The 15,904-nt window shown below is 40.6% G+C and overlaps 1 protein-coding gene across 11 annotated transcripts in view; it reads right to left on the bottom strand.

Annotated features, from left to right (window-relative positions):
* Positions 1–15,904, bottom strand: part of ABLIM1 (actin binding LIM protein 1) — a 315,505-nt gene that overhangs the window by 15,454 nt on the left and 284,147 nt on the right. For 4 of the 11 annotated variants that reach the window (XM_033420981.2, XM_049697063.1, XM_049697064.1 and 1 more), the window contains 4 exons: positions 15,347–15,476; positions 5,180–5,284; positions 3,429–3,476; positions 282–428 (listed from right to left, as the gene is read on the bottom strand). In XM_033420981.2, the coding sequence (XP_033276872.1) occupies positions 282–428; positions 3,429–3,476; positions 5,180–5,284; positions 15,347–15,476 (430 nt within the window). The remainder of the gene's footprint in view (positions 1–281; positions 429–3,428; positions 3,477–5,179; positions 5,285–15,346; positions 15,477–15,904) is intronic. The other 7 variants (XM_049697065.1, XM_033420980.2, XM_033420976.2 and 4 more) reach the window with 5 other exon arrangements.

Raw genomic sequence — 15,904 nt, forward strand, 5'->3', positions numbered from 1 at the left:
TGACTTTACAATAATAACTGAGAGTCCACGCAAAACACCCGTTTTAGACCAGTTCTGCACCTCACTGGGCTTGGTTAGCACAAGGCTCTGGTGGTTGGGTTTTTGAAGCATTCTGCACACACGTTAACACTACCTTAGTTCTTTTCACTGTTCTAACTCTTGGTCATACTTTTCTTAAAAAGTCTTTACACTAGGACACATGTCCTTGCATACTTTTAAGCACTGCATCTTGAGATCTCCTAGCAATCTGTCCATTTGGCTTAGCTGCTACCGTTGCATACCTATGGCGGCAAGTGAGGGGGGACCAGGCCAGTGGTCCGTCTCAATCTTTGGTATCTCGCTGGGGTCTGGAGCCTGGGCTGCTGGGAACTTGGAAAACTTGATGATGTCTTCTGAAGACTTGCTCTGGGCTGCCAAGGCAGCTGCATCTGGATGGGAATCAGGGGCAGCTTAGCTAGCAGTCTGTAAGGTCATGGCAGTATACAATCCTGTCACATAGTTTTCTCGTGCTCTGGCAAGAAGTGTGAACTCCAGAGAGCTGTTTATCACCGTTATCCATCGCCCCGTCACTAACAGTTCCTAGTGACAACTCGACTCACCCTCCTTACGTTCCGCCGGAAGCAAAGCTTCATTCTACATCTGTTCTACATCTGAAAACTCTTGTTCCAGAGCTGTGCTGTCCAATACTAGCTCGAGCCACACGTGGCTATTTACGTTTAAATGAACACAATTAAACAAAACAAACGATTAATAAAATTAAAATTCAGTTCCTCAGTGGCACTAGCCACATTTTATGTGATCCATACCTACACGTGATTAGCGGCTACTGTATTGGACAGTATAGTTATAGAACATTTCCATCATCCCGGAAAGTTCCACTGGACAATTCTAGAGCAATTAGAAATTTGAATCTAGTTAATTTGAAATTAAAGAGGTTAGTGAAAAGCATGACACTGTCACTTGACTGTAGGTGTTAATCATAAGAGAGTTGGTTGGCTTTGAAGTTTTGTGGCTTGTCAGCCACAAAAATATTGGTCCGGTTCATTTCAATCCTTGCCTATTGTATATGTGTCCTTGATTCCTAGGTGAAGTGGCAGCAGGAGAATCCACTGTCAGCTTGCAGGAGTTTAGCCTTGAGACTTGGGTTTGCCATACCCACTCGCTGTTTTGTTCAAGGGGCTGCATATACAAATGAGTCACCCAGCTTTAAAACCACAAAAGCCAGAATAGGAGCAGCATGAGTTCGCAGAGTTCTTAATGGCTGTGCTGATAGGTGGAGTCATTGGCTTAGAGCCCCAAATGGAATCACAGAAGTGGAGCAAAACAAACCAGGTTAAATGGTCAGTCCCTGATTCTGGCTAATTCTGCAAGCTGACCTGGGATGTTACTAAACATTCCACAATATATTTATAATGCTATAAATAAAATTTGCCCCCCTCCCTGGGCTCACAGATTTTTAAATCTGGAAGTAACTTTTTGAATTTTCATCTCCAATTCCACATTTTTAAAGTAACTTTCTGGGTCTCAATTTGCTTAAGTAACTTGACTGAGGTCGCCCTACATAATAATAAGGGGTAAATTCTCAGCCAGGCATGGAACAGTGTTTTTCTGAATTTCTAACCTCATGAGTATAAAAGATAAAATCAGCTTGGAAAACACTGCACACTATATCCTCTTCTTAAAGAAGGACTATATGTGTTAGCATATTAAAGACTAAGAAGTATGACTTTATTTAAGTCTAGCATTTTCCAAATGCACAGGGCATAGACACCAGTTTTTGGTATGACATCTATTTCTATCACAGAGAATTGCTCTTTTGCAGAATGTCCTTTGGGATGTACCGCTCTGGTTGTGCTACTCTTAATTACAAGAGACTGAAAGAAAGTAAAGAGTAAAGTCAATTTCACAAAAAGAAGCAAACTAATCCCTTCCAAATAAATAACCTAACATTATCCTATCTTTTTAAATCTTAAGTATTTGATTATTTTTATTTGGAGAGGCAGGGTCTTAGAGATTTTAGTATTTTTAAAAAAGTCTCTATAAACTGATAAATCAAACTGGGAATCTTATTCTTAAATTAAAAAAAATATATATTTTTAAAGCCAGACTTCAAACAGTACTTACGCATTAGAATTGGTGAAGTCAGTAAACATTCACATGTTAATGAGTGGGTGAGAAGACATTAAACCATAAAAAAAGCAAACAAAAACAAGGTTAAGAAACTTAAAAAAGCAAGCACATGGTGTAAACTCAAAAAAAAAAAAACACAGATAAAAAAAATCATAGTTCTAGAACCATTACAATACATACATTCTTTTTCCTAGAATGTTGGCCTGAAATTTTTTTCCTTTTTGCATTTTCAACTCTATTTGCTTTTCATGTCATCCTAAGCCTTTAGGACTCATTAATGTCAACTGGATTCTAAAGGCAGCCTTCAAATTTCCAGGCACAATTTGTGTATAATTTTCTGAAATCACCTGGAGACCAGTCTTGGCTTTCTACCCATTCACAAAGATTTACAGCAGCTGAATCTATAGAGACCTAATAATGTTGGAGGGAAATGTGATTTACAAAGAGTAATATGATTTCCTGGGTTTAAAAATTCTATATTCCCAGAAAAGGAAAACACAATTATAAATCCACATCAGTGGTTCTTAGCTTGCAGGAATTTCAGAGACAAGCTGGCCTAATGTACTGGTTTTTGCAGATGAGAAAACTGAGGGACAGAGGTTACATTTCTGATATCACAGAACCATTTAGGTGAAGAGCTGGGATCAAGGCTAGGGCCTCTGTCTCAGCATGAGTCCCATCCCCTCTACCACAGGGTGCAGACATCTGCATGCTCCATCAGAAACTGGGGAACTGGACAGTCAGGCTGATGGAAGCTTGGTCAAGTTAATGTTTTTTTGGCCACACAGCTTGCGGTATCTTAGTTCCCTGACCAGAGATCGAACCTGTGCTCCCTGCAATGGAAGCACAGAGTCCTAACCACTGGAACGCCAGGGAATTCCCTTGGTCAAATTAATTTTTAGGTAGCTAGCCCTCACTAGTTTTAATTAGTTAAACTAATTGCAAGCTCATCAAAATTATCAGAGAGGTTGGTTAAATTATTTGATGGCCCCCCAAAAAAGTCTTGTTAGGGAGTTTGTGAATTACTTTGTGACCGTACCTTTCCTTCTCTATGAGTGTAATGATACACGGTTTGATGGGCTCAGAAATAAGCTAGGAGTTTCCTAATCAAGCTAAGTGTTCTCCATCTAGGAAAACCGACTTCACAATATTTGCATCATAGGAGACCACAAAGGCATAATACACTGGACGCCCCAGTTTGATTCTCAAAAGCAGCAGCAGGTAAGCCTTTCAGAGGACAGTGAAGAGTTCAGCTGATGTTGCTACTTAAAAGCTACGCGGAGGAAAGCGGGTTTTACCATGCTGTTTGTAGATGGGTGGTTTTCGGTAAATGTTGATCCCTTGATCTGTGGAAATGAAAAGCAAAGGTGTGTGATTACGGGGAGGCATCCACCGATGGGAAAAACAGATCAACCAAGAGGCAAACCAAACTGAAGATTCTCCAACAAAAATAACCCAGAAGGTTAACTTTTGTATTACAAAGATTGAGGTTACTGGAAGAAGAAATTACAGGAATGAGTGAATTACTATAGACATGTGACATGGAATCCTTTGTAATACATCTTAGGATATAGAGAGATGTCATTCACTCATGAGCCATTTATTTCAAATATACACTTCACTAAAAGTGGGGTTAAAACAGGAAGAAATGCAAGCAGTGCAGATACTGTGATGGTGAGGAAGACGTAACCAGTTTGGGGAAGATCCCCAAATTGCTACTGTCTCGAAATTGAGCTCCCAGTAGACACCAGTGGCTCAATTTACTTTTCAACTAATGAGTGGAACAGTGGAAAGCGATGTAGTGAAAATTAAGAGTATATTTTTGTAAAACATAGAAACAATTTTTAGGTGCGAGGCTAGTCTGATGTATTGACAGGATGTTCGACAAAATCCTAGTTTGTATAGGCCAAATTTTACAAAAGAAAGGAAGAGTAAGGAGATGCCAAATATTATTCATATATTTATATAGAACCCCATTTGATTATGCAACCATTAAACTTTGACTGCAAATACTCAGTAGGTTTCAAAAGGTTTCCCCAGAATCTTGGGCACTGGATCCTGGTTGGGCATTCTTTACGAAAAAAGTTGCAAACATACAACATTGATTTTCAAGGTTCGATGAAACTTCATTTATATGTATTTTTTAAAGGCAGTCCTATCTCAGTGGTATGAAGCCCATTGAACTTTCCTCTGTTCAAACTTCTAGGTAAGTTTGGAATGCAAAAGAGAAAAACTGCTACAGATTCCAAATATGTATGCTAACATTAACATAATGGGTAATTTATTAAACCACTTTCAGTAGCTAAAAGAAGCAAAACAATGTACTTCTGACGGAAAAATAATATCATGACTTCTGACGGCCAATCTTGCCTTCACAAAGATTGTGAGCTGACCCTAAATATTAAGATACTGATGGGTTCTGATTTTTCCAGTTCCTGATGGCAAATTACTATTTGTACCATGACAGCAAAGCTTATAGCACCAAGCCTAAATTGCAAGATGTCTCTGTGGGCTACGGAGGTGGTTAGTTAATTACACACTGCAGAAAGACCCTCCAAATGACCCAATTTTTCAGCTCCCTGAAAAGTCCATAGAAAGAATCTCCACACTGGAGACAAACAGATAAAATAGAAGTACTCTTAAGAACACTGTGGTTCAGTCTTTAGGCTGAGAAGGTAACTAGTTTGCCATTGTGTTAGACAATGACAGTAAACCACAGAGTGGTATCTCAGAAGGTACTAACATAAGGGTAAAATTAAAATTTTTGTCAAAACAAGACAAAACAAAGCAACTCAACCCTTATTCCTTCACCCTCTGCCTCCCATCCCCCTTCAAAAATTTTAGAGAAAATGTAAACCTTCAATACAATCCTGGCATCTCCCATACAAAGCTTTTGAAAGGCCCTCTAGGTCAGGTCCTGCAATTTAGGGTTTGTCGGCTGTGAGCATCTCAATTAAAAGAGCATGAGAAATGGAGACGAGACAGAGGCGACAAGGCTACATTCTGCACGGTGACAGGACACCAAGACACAGACCATGTCAGCTCCTACCTGGAACATGGAAATGTTTAGGGGCCTGAGCGTAAGTTGGAGTGAGAGGGCGGCTGTCTGGCCGATAAGGGAGAGGGGAGTTCCGGCCGCTGGATGGCTCATTGCCTCCAATGAGAAGAATGGAGAAAACAAAATGAGAGAAGGGAGAGCAAGAAAGAAAACAAAGCTAGCATAATAAAAATTCAAAATGAACAAACCGGAAGGAGGTACATCAAAAAGGAGAAACCAAAGAAACAAACTCAGTTCATCAACTTGGCTCACAAAGGTGACTGGTATAAGGTTGAATTTTCCAAAAGAGAGATTTGAGTTCAAGTGGAACTAGGTTAAAAGCAGTGAGCGGTAAGATGCATCATTCCAATGGCATGCGGTTGAAGGCTGTGAGCTGGCAGCAAACGGATTAGATGGAAAGTACATTAAGAAGAATGGAAAGTCACTAGCTAATGATTCAGGGTCAGTCGTCAGATGGTTTACAACCCAAGCATGTAAAGGGGTGGGATATGCAAACCCCAAAACAATCACTTCCAGGCACAATGGCAGAGGCTGGCAATCAGAATCTATTTCTCTGAATGGGAGGCTGAGTCTGGGAACCTGTGTGGTCCTTCCTCTGAGCAACACAAAGTGCCTTCATTGCAGCCTATGTTTCTGTTGCTTCACTTTGAAATACACACAGTAGAGTCAGAGCCCTTTCTTCCAGGTACTTTGGGACCACTTATACTTCTCTCTACCTTTCTCTTAAAAGAGGCTCTACCCAGTCTAAAAATTCCATCAGTGAGACATTTACTGAGCATCTACTATGGCTGGGCAGTGAGCTTCGATTGAGGCTAAGTAGGTGAATGAGATGTGGTGCCTGGCTGCAAGGGGCCTCATCAGGGTCTACCTAAGGAGACAGACTTATAAGCAACAAGTACACGTAATACCACATAAGTGCTTACTCGGGGGTATGCGAAAAATTCTATGGCACTCACATGAAGGTACCATTGATTTTTCATGAAGGCTACAGAAAGATGCTAGAATTGAGTTGGTCATTGACGAGTAAGCTCACCAGGTGGATGAGTGGCTGCAGGGGTGAGAAGGTCCAGATTCTAGGGAGCTGGAACATCACGGGGAAGGAAGGGCCACGGTGTGTGGGAGCAACAGGACGGGCCTCTGTGGCTGGGCAGCACGGCGTTCTTGGAGGTGGGAGTGGGAAAGAGCCTGCAATGCGCTGCTGGGCTTGGCTGCAAAAGCCTTGAGGACCCCCCCATAGCCACCATCATTCCCTCGGATAAGAACTGCAGGGTGAACTGAGACTTGTGCAAAATCGGAAAGAGATCAGCTCTTACCCTACTGTCCTCCTTCCCCACGACTGAGCGAACATCCGTGCAAGAATACACCAGAAGATATAGGACTATCAAAAGTTAATGAATTAGTAAGGTAATTACTTTTATGATTGAGTTGTAAGGGTTCTTTACATATTCTGGATAACAAGTTTCCTATCAGACATATGATTTGCAAATATTTTCTCCCACTTTGTGGTTGTCTTTTACTTTCTTGATAGTGTCCTTTGAAGCACAGAAGTTTTAAATTTTGATTAAGTCCAATTTATCTATCAGTTAAGGCTAACAATTTTAAATAAATCACAGATCTTCAGAAAATAGAGCAGGAGTCAATTTTTTTTTTTTTTACTTTGTCGTAAATTTTTTTTTAATTGAGATATAGCTGACATATAACATTATATTAGTTTTAGGTGTACAAGAGCCAATTTCTTCAAGTAAATCAAACTGTTCTAAATCTGGCCAGTAATGCATGAAAGATGTCAATTGCTGGAGTCTCAAAATAACACGTTCAATAGGGTTTTAATTTTTTGATATGTATAGTTTTAGATAACCAGAGCACAGATCTGTACCAAATGGGCAGTAAGCTATTCCGAATATGAGATCTGAATTTGTTCCTGTCTCAGATTTTGAGTCCAGGTTTTTGGTTATCATGTTCTAAAACTTTTGTCCTTTTTTCTTTTTTTGTTTCAAGAGTCAGTTTAGCATCTGGCTCCCAATATATCATAACGCTGACTTTACGAGAGTGAGATATTAGCTCCTAAAAATTATGAAGCTTCACCTACAGCCACTGATCTATTAAAGAGCTCATTTAAAGAGAGAGTGACGTCATTTCCTATCACTCTCCTAAAGAGAAATAACCAGCTCATGTCTGAAAAAATTAATATAAAAAACGCAGGTAGAGGCAAGCAGGGGGAGGAAGAATACAGTTTACGTTTAGAAGAAAATCCTGCTTTAACCCTAAGGCTGAATCAGAACTAGATCTCATTTACCTCTGTGTGTTCAACACAGTGCCTGGCCACGACTAAGGGCTTAATAAATGTCTGTGAATGAATGACTGAAGTAGGCCAACTAATTAATTCTACAGCAATGAATGACCTAATTTAGTGAGCACCACTGCAGGATCTACCATCATCTTTCTCTTAATTATAGGCAGCTGGATGCTAGGACACAGCAATGGGATCACAATAGTACCTTTTTTCGTTTTTTTTAAAATAGCTTTCCCTAGAGTTGGTCCTTAATAACCCCAATTTAATTGTTTCACTTCAGAAGAATTCTTTACTCCTACAAACATTAGAAATTATTCACAAGAGTAATCCATAATTAAAAAACAGAATAATTCTTGTGGGCTATTCTCAAAGGAAGTTCTAGAGAGACTCAACTTTCTTGCTTTATTTGAGGTTTTTTTCTGAAGACCTTGCCTATCTTGAACACTGGTGCTACTGCTTTGAAACCATACTGCTCCCTGCCCTTAATCCTGCACCTCTAACCTTCCTGTACTTGTAGAACATCAGATTTTCGGGGGAGAGAAATGTTCTCCCAGGTTTTGTTTATAACATCCAATCAGATGAAACTCCATTAAATTTGTTCTGATAGTTACTAGCCAGGTTACTAGCACACACAAAAATAGCTGCATATATGGGACATCAAGGTTTAAGGTCATTAGAATTAGCATTTGCCCAAGTATTCTATCATTAAGATGCGCTGCTGCCCAGTGGCAGTAAAACCCATCACTTCCATGGTTGACGGCTCTCAAAGGCTATGGAATGACTGTCTGACTTCCCAAAGGGTGAATTCTGGCTGAATGCTGTCTCCAGTTGGGCAGAGTTTTTTACTTAGCAGTATATCTTCGGCAACCACTGACCTTTCTAGTGGCTAGAAAAAACGCTAGTATGTTCAAGTCTTTGTAAGTAGATTTAACTCTAAAATCATTTAAAATCTCCCACGAGACATTTGAAAACACTAGGTAAACAGCTACTCAGCAACACACCCATCTAAGTGATCCTGCATAGTATGATTTCCACACATCACAACGGCTCGTTGGGGAAAAGGTCTCAGGGTACATAATGTTGCTAGGTACCAAATTCTTAGTCCTTGAAATGTGAAAGGCATTAAAAATTTTGGCATTAACAAAAAAATTCTCAAGATGAGGCTTTTTCTAAGTTAAACACCCTTTCTTTAAGTGATAAAACGTTTCACTCTATCCTGGATGGAAATGACTGATGGAGGCCCTAAAAGGTTATTTTCGTGCTTAGTTCATTACTCAGGCAAAGTGATGTATAAGCCATCAGACGAAATATCGTATACGGAAGGTATCATCGTCATCACCATCATCTATCAGCCTGGTGTTGACATTGTTTAAAAATAACATAATAGTGTATATATCATATCATAGTGTATATATCACACTCATAGCCATTTTGTTCCTTTAAATAAGTCCTTGCATTGGTTCATCTAAGTTGTTAGTGATCTCAGCTCCTGGGGTGAGAAGCTACTGTATATATAGATATACATTTCTTGGTCTTCATTTTCAGCTCCTTCCAAGTCAGCCCAATAGGCCAATTTTTCAGTCCTTGGGAGATCATTCACTGGAAGGATTCCCACTGTACTTAAATTCAAACGCTCTGTCCAACTTTTATTCTTCTTTTCGCCACCATGATAGTCTCAGTGACAAATTCTAAGACAAGTCAATCTAAATGGCAATGCTTGTGTCTGCTGTGGGAAACGGCTGGCAACACTTAGCTTCTGGACTCTAAGTGCTTATGTTCCAAAATATAAATTCTGAGGGGACCTTAAAGTTGGCAGCAACTAGAATGTCATGACAGAGTTTCAAGATTACTGGTCCTTGTCTAAAGCTTCAATAAACGTTACGGTTTCCTTCAGCAAGTGTCAAATACATATTTGCATCATAGCAACTCATATCTATGGCAAAACAAGGAAGATTTCTTTCAAAGAGACTTAATATATGTAGCCCTCCTGTTTGCAAATCTGATTCATGGACACAGAAGGAAATATCTAACAGTATTTCAAAGGGAAAGGAAGAGAAACTGTGCAAACATGGCACAAAACCCAAAACAAGGTGAAAATAGTTTTTCCAAATAGGCATGCACTTGTCCAAATGGCCCAACAATGATATACTGATAGAGAATGAAGCTGCAAGGAAGGTCAGAGAACAGAAATAAAAAACACAATGGAAAACGAGATGGGCATTACAGAAAATGGATGGGGAAGCCAATGAGATAGAGAGAAAGCTGGTGATGTGCATCTCAGCTCTACACCCACGCAGGTGTCCTCAGCTCTGTGGACCCTGAGGGCCTGGGCCACATGCGTCTGAAACAAGGGCCAAGAATTGGACTTGGGCAGTGGGAGGTGGGCTTCTGGCTGCCAGAGGGGCAAGGGGACCCCTGCTTTCAGCTACACCTTCCTGAGATGGACATCCTACCCTGGGGTCCTCAAGCTCCTTGGCTTACGTTTGTTTTAAAAATAATTTCCCTGAGATTGCAAAACAAGCTCCAAGATAAAGAGTGAATGTTCAAATGAAGAGCCATGGAAAACCCTGGGAGACTTTGCTCTTTAAAGATATCTTAGATGTGTTTCTCTAATGGCCATACGTTCCCCCTGGACTGGAGAGGAGTTTCATGTAAACGGATACATGTCTTTCAAAATAACTAAGACGTAATTCTTTGCAGAATCCGTATTTAGCTATTCAACTAAACTAGGCTTTTAAAGCAATATCTTTAATATACAAATTCTGCATGATTGATTTTGTAGTTTAGCAAAAAGCTGATTTTAAAACTAAGCATATACTGTTATGCACATTATATTCTGTATCTGAAGTATATAAACTATTTCATCTGAACAAACTGTAGGCATATATCCAGTAAAAAGAAAATGGGAGAGAGACCATTAGGTATTTTTTAAGCGTAAGCTCGAAGTAACAAACTATTGCTTTCTATAATTTAAACCTATACTATTTGACTGTGTACTTCGAATTCAGACTGAAAAAAGAAAAGATTGTGTATCTACACTTTTAATAAAGCACGATTTAGGCACACTGAAGTACTGTAATTTTCCTAACCACTTATTATTTCTATTGAAAAGTTAATTTTGTAGTTTAAATGCCTGAAAGTAGCTGTTTGTCTTGGCCTCCATAAGAATGCAATTTTCTAGTTAAAAAGAGATGGAAAATAAAAGTTTGCTTTAAAAATTATACTTCGTGGATAGCATTTAGACCGAAACACACCCCCCTCATAGGAATGAGGGATGGGAAGGCTTGGGGTCTATCTAGTCCTGGTGCTGCCACTTCCTAGCCGTGAGTCCTTGGCCGGGTCACTTAACCAGGGCCTCAGCTCTTCATCCACCCCCATGCCTGCCCCCTGCTACTTTACTTCATAGGGCCGCTGTGAAGAGTGATGGACTGTTGCAACCGGAAGTGCTCTAAGAACACCATGCCAAGGGGGAAGTCACAGAGGGACCAGAGTTGAGTGCTCACTACACACCAGGGCATTTCACCTTGCCAACTACAAATAGGCGCTTGCCATGTACCTCTATAAGGATGAAATCATGAGCCGCAGCAGCTGCTGACCTTCAACACCCCCTGAAAGGAGTTCAGGGTGGAGATCGGGAACGAGGCACTCTGTGCTCTGGGAAGAACTGACAGGACAGGTCTTCAAAGAGTTAGATACTTTCAGGAGAAGATTTTATGAGCCCAATTCTTGCATCTCCTCGTATCTAGAAAAGCACTAAAATCCTTCATGGTGACATCTGCTCCTCGAGACTAGCAGAATCCTTCTGCAAAAAATATGTGCCTGATTGCATGGACTCTCCCTTCACCAGAATCACATATATACTGACCTTCCCCCTGCCTCTCTGGAGCAGTGTCTCAGAGCTATCTGCAGTGCTGTCTCCTGGGCTATAGCCCTCATTTTGCCCCCAATAAAATTTAATTCACAGCTCTCACGTTGTGATTTTTTTTTTTCAGTTGACAACCTCACACACCCCAATACCCTAGGAGAGGTTTCATAGATGAGGCAAGTGGCACTCAAAAGGTTAAGTCTACAATCCAAGGTCCCATAGCTAGCATGTGACAGAGATAATATTCAAAGCCGGGACTCCAGTGTCCACATGGGTGCCCATCTCGCCATAAGGCTGTGCACAAGCACGAGGTATTGAGTCTTGATATTTTGTGATGTGTTATTTGTATAAACTCTGTATAACTTTATAGGGTACATGACATTTTTCTTCCTACACAAAGTAGCTTTCTGAAAGATGAAATATATAACAACCGAATAAGGCAGTTTACATTTTAATGAATTAAAAAATGTATTTTCCCTTGCATATTAGAAACAAAGAAACAAAAATCTTAATTTGCCCAAGGGCTTCTATATTAAAGTCTCTTTAAAATACATCTCTGAAGTTTTTTTCAATAATTTCTTATGGTTTTATAGACATTCTCTAAAGTATCATCTTGACATCTAAATAATAAAGGTCTTTCCTCCCCCAAATACTAATTAGCAGTAATAATTTTAAATAACCTGTCAAGAATTTTAGAAAGTGCTGCACCTGCTGAAAAATTTCTTTGCTAGTGGCAAACGGTATGTGTCTTCAAATAAGCTTGTCAGCAATGTTATTTTTACAGCACAGAAAATGCTAAAATCGCATGCTTGTAAAATGACTGCAAAGGAAATTCAGTCAAAGAGCACAACATTTAGGCTGCTTGAGAAAGGGTTAGTGATGTGAGCTCTTGGAACTCGGGGTTACAATCCCTTCGGTCTGTCTTAAGACCCATGACAACATCTGTGCTTGCCTGCTACTCCCTCCTTAAGCTATTTTCTTTGGTTAATTTGGTTCAAATCAAGACTATGGAAAAAGCATCCTCTGGGAGCTCCTACTTATTTTAAATTTGGGGCTCTTGGCTCGATTGAGAATGGCCACGGAAACATAACAGACAATGAGAACAATGGGAACGGCATAGAGGGAAGGGCAGAAATGGGCAAGAACAGAAAACAGAAGGCAAAGTCCCTGTTCTCCATCATGCAGACGTCTGGACAGGTCAAAGGAAGATTACTCTAAGGGTTGTCTCAAGGAGATAAATTTAAGTTACGCTGCCATAGATCTTTCATACCGTCCAAACATTTTAATATTGTTACGTGGTTAAGGGGCTTATCACCATTAAGACAACTTTGGAACCCTTGTTGCTGAATACTGTTTTTGCTGAGCCATAACACATATGAAAACCAGGAAGATTCCCCAGATATATATTATATTTTGCTTTTGACCAGAGAAAAACAAAATAATAATATATATTTTTCTTAAGCAGTAGCTAACAAATCTCAGGGTCTCAAACATATTTCCTGTTTCTTCATCTAGAGCCCTTTAGAAATGACATATTTCTCCTAACGAGAGATGCTATGCCAGTTCTAAGACACGGCTGGGTGTAGCCATGACACACGCAGGCATGCTGAGAAGTCCAAAGCTCGGAGCTGACTCTTGGAGATGCACCTTATTAGCCTTCCCCGGGGGCTAATCAATCTCTGCTATGCAGGGTGCTGCCTGGAGAAGCCTGCCTCCTTACCTTTGATATGGGGAAGGAAGTGGTGTCGGAAAGGGGAGTTGGGGCGGGAGTCGCTGTGGCCGGAGCTGAGGCTGCCGGTGTGCAGGAAGGACCTCTGCACACCAGGAGACAGCAGCTCTGTGCAGCAAGGATCAGGGGCAGGACACGGTGCAAACAGAAAAGAAGAGCACAAATTAACACACGAGCAGGGACAACGCCATCGTTCCAAGGGAGAAAAAAAAATAAAGAATGTTAATCAAGAGTCTGAAAAAGGAGGAAGGAAAAGGGGTTAAGAAGGCACCTACGAAGGGTTACACAAAGTGGGGAGAGTCTGCAAACAGGTTCAGGTCAGTACAGAGTTCACTCTCCGAGGATAAATGGTTTTAGTGGGAGGGAACGGCCACCAGAAGGTTCTGTCAGGACGACACCAGCTACCACTGAGCCAGGACTGGGCACGTCACTTAGACTCCACCATAGCTGTTTTTAAAAGGCACCTGACAAAACAGAACCCTCTGAAATACATGTACAAAACCGACAATCATTTCAAGAACCTTGCAAAGAAATACTTATACATAAGGGTCAGATTCTTTGTTTTTTAAGCTGCAAACGTCTCCTACTGCAAGTTTAATTTTACTTTTCCTATGTAGAAGGGAAACCTGTCTGCATCCCCTGGGTAGCAAAGAGCTACCTGTGGTCCTGAGAATTGGGTAGTGGTAACACCAGGGGAGCTGGAAACTCAGTTATGGACCATTAACCTAAGCCCAGACCTAAGGACGTGCGTCATCCTCTGGTATCTAGAACGTGTGGAGTGGATACTCTGAGGTGCTCTGTGCTGACCATGACTATGCTAGCAGAGCCCCATCTCGAAAAATAATTATGAGCCCTAACAACTGACATCACGCATGTCCATAACGTATTGTGAAGGGGGAGGAGAAGTGCTTAGAATGGGGAATGTTCTACAGGCTCTTGGCATCAGAACCATGACTAGAACAGAGGAAAACTTTCTACTGCCCAATGAGGACATGACCTTTTAGGGAAACAATGTCCCTGGCTGACCACTCCCTTGCTATCCAGGGATTCTCTCGAACAACAATTTCCCAGTGAACTTCGCATCATTCTGATAAGGGTACGGCTGCAGTATCAGGGTATGCCCATACGTAGGGGTGGTGGCATAAAGGATTTCTCATCACCCAGACAGAAAATGGCATAAATCCAAACCCAGAAGTAAAATGAATATCATCGTACATGAAAAATAAAAGGAATTTCTTTCCTGAAAAATTTTCCTTTAATGTAACTCAACAGATACTGAGTAAATATTTGAGTCTAGAGAAAACTATACTTTATTGAAGGATCAAAAAGTAAAAATTTAATCCTCTACAAGCATTAAATCTATGGCTTTAAAGAGAAGATTGCAGCCTTTTTACATTCTGTTCATTTCCTTTGGTTTATATTTTATAAAATACGTTAGCATATGAATGGGCTTATTCTCATCAGCCTGCACAGAAGCAAGAGGCTTAAAATGAAGTCTTCATAGACATATATCAACACCAAGTTTGTTTAGAAGGACAAAATCTTCCTTGGTGAATCTGCTTCTCAGGAATCCTCAGTCTGTGCTGGGATCTCCATGCTTTTTCTACTCTACCTAGGAGATAACCACTAATAGTAAAAGGGACACATTCTGCCGAGATAAAGGTAAATGAGGTCCACTACTACTTAATATTCCCCATCATAGCACACCTCTAGTGTTTTTATATTTTCCAAGTCTGATTCAAAATCTTAGGTTGGAAGGCATCTTAAAAGTTACCAAATACAACCCCGAGGTTGTATATGAGACTTCTTTCTAGCAGGTTCTTAACCAAGCATGCTTAGTAATACCATGTGCCCGGATGGGGGAAACATAATAAACTCACGAGTAAATGACTAATACTGGATTTAGATTTTAGATAAGCCTAAAAGGAACATCACCGTATTTTCTTTTGGAGATCTCCATTTTAAGTCTCCAAGTGCTGAGATTTTCTTCAAGTCTAAAAAACCCAAAAAACCTCCTTTGCTTCTAGGTGTTCACTGTCAAAATGTAATTATTTATTAAGTCATAATGAATATAACCATAAAATGACTTTTGTTTTGAGAAAAGAAATAACACAAACTACAATGGAATAGGAGTTTGCAATTTTTTCTGGGAGAGGGGCAGATAGATTTGGCAGCCAGATTTTTAAATACGCTATCAGCGGTGGGGAAAACAATCACATAGAAACACGGATGACTCTATAGAGAGTGAATCCCGGGAACAGGTGCCCTTACCAGGTCTGTGAAAATGCTGGGGAGAGCGAGACGTGGTTGGAGTGTAGCTGTGACGGCTGTACACAGGGGAGTTGATGGAGCCCTGGCTGGTGGACCGGTGGATCATCCGGTCCCGCCCATCCTGGTACCCCTGGAAGCAAGTGCGAGAAAGTGGGAGCACAAGGCATACATGCAGGCTGTTGTCAGGTTCAAGTGAAATCAAGTTGCACCAAAGTCACCCAGGAACTATCCCGTCTACCTGTTCATGTATACACTTTAGGGCCATATTCCTTAAGTAGGTATGCAAACAAGCATTCCATGGTTAGTGCTTTTTGTTCAAAACCTGTAGTGCTTGCCTTTACCAAGATTTTAAGATGTAAAAAGGATAAACTCCAGTGTTGATAGAGCTCTGGGAAAAGAGGGAATAATTCCAATGACCACGCTTATATTGTGCTTTTCAGTTTTACGAAGTCTGTTCACATAGGTTGTATCATCAGATCCGCATCATAAAGAAGGTAGAACACATGGTATCACCTCCCTTCTTCACAAATGCAGAATGTTTCAGAAGGTTCCACGCAG

Source organism: Orcinus orca, chromosome 14 (genome assembly GCF_937001465.1).
Source record: "Orcinus orca chromosome 14, mOrcOrc1.1, whole genome shotgun sequence".
In the NCBI taxonomy this organism is placed as follows: Eukaryota; Metazoa; Chordata; class Mammalia; order Artiodactyla; family Delphinidae; genus Orcinus; species Orcinus orca.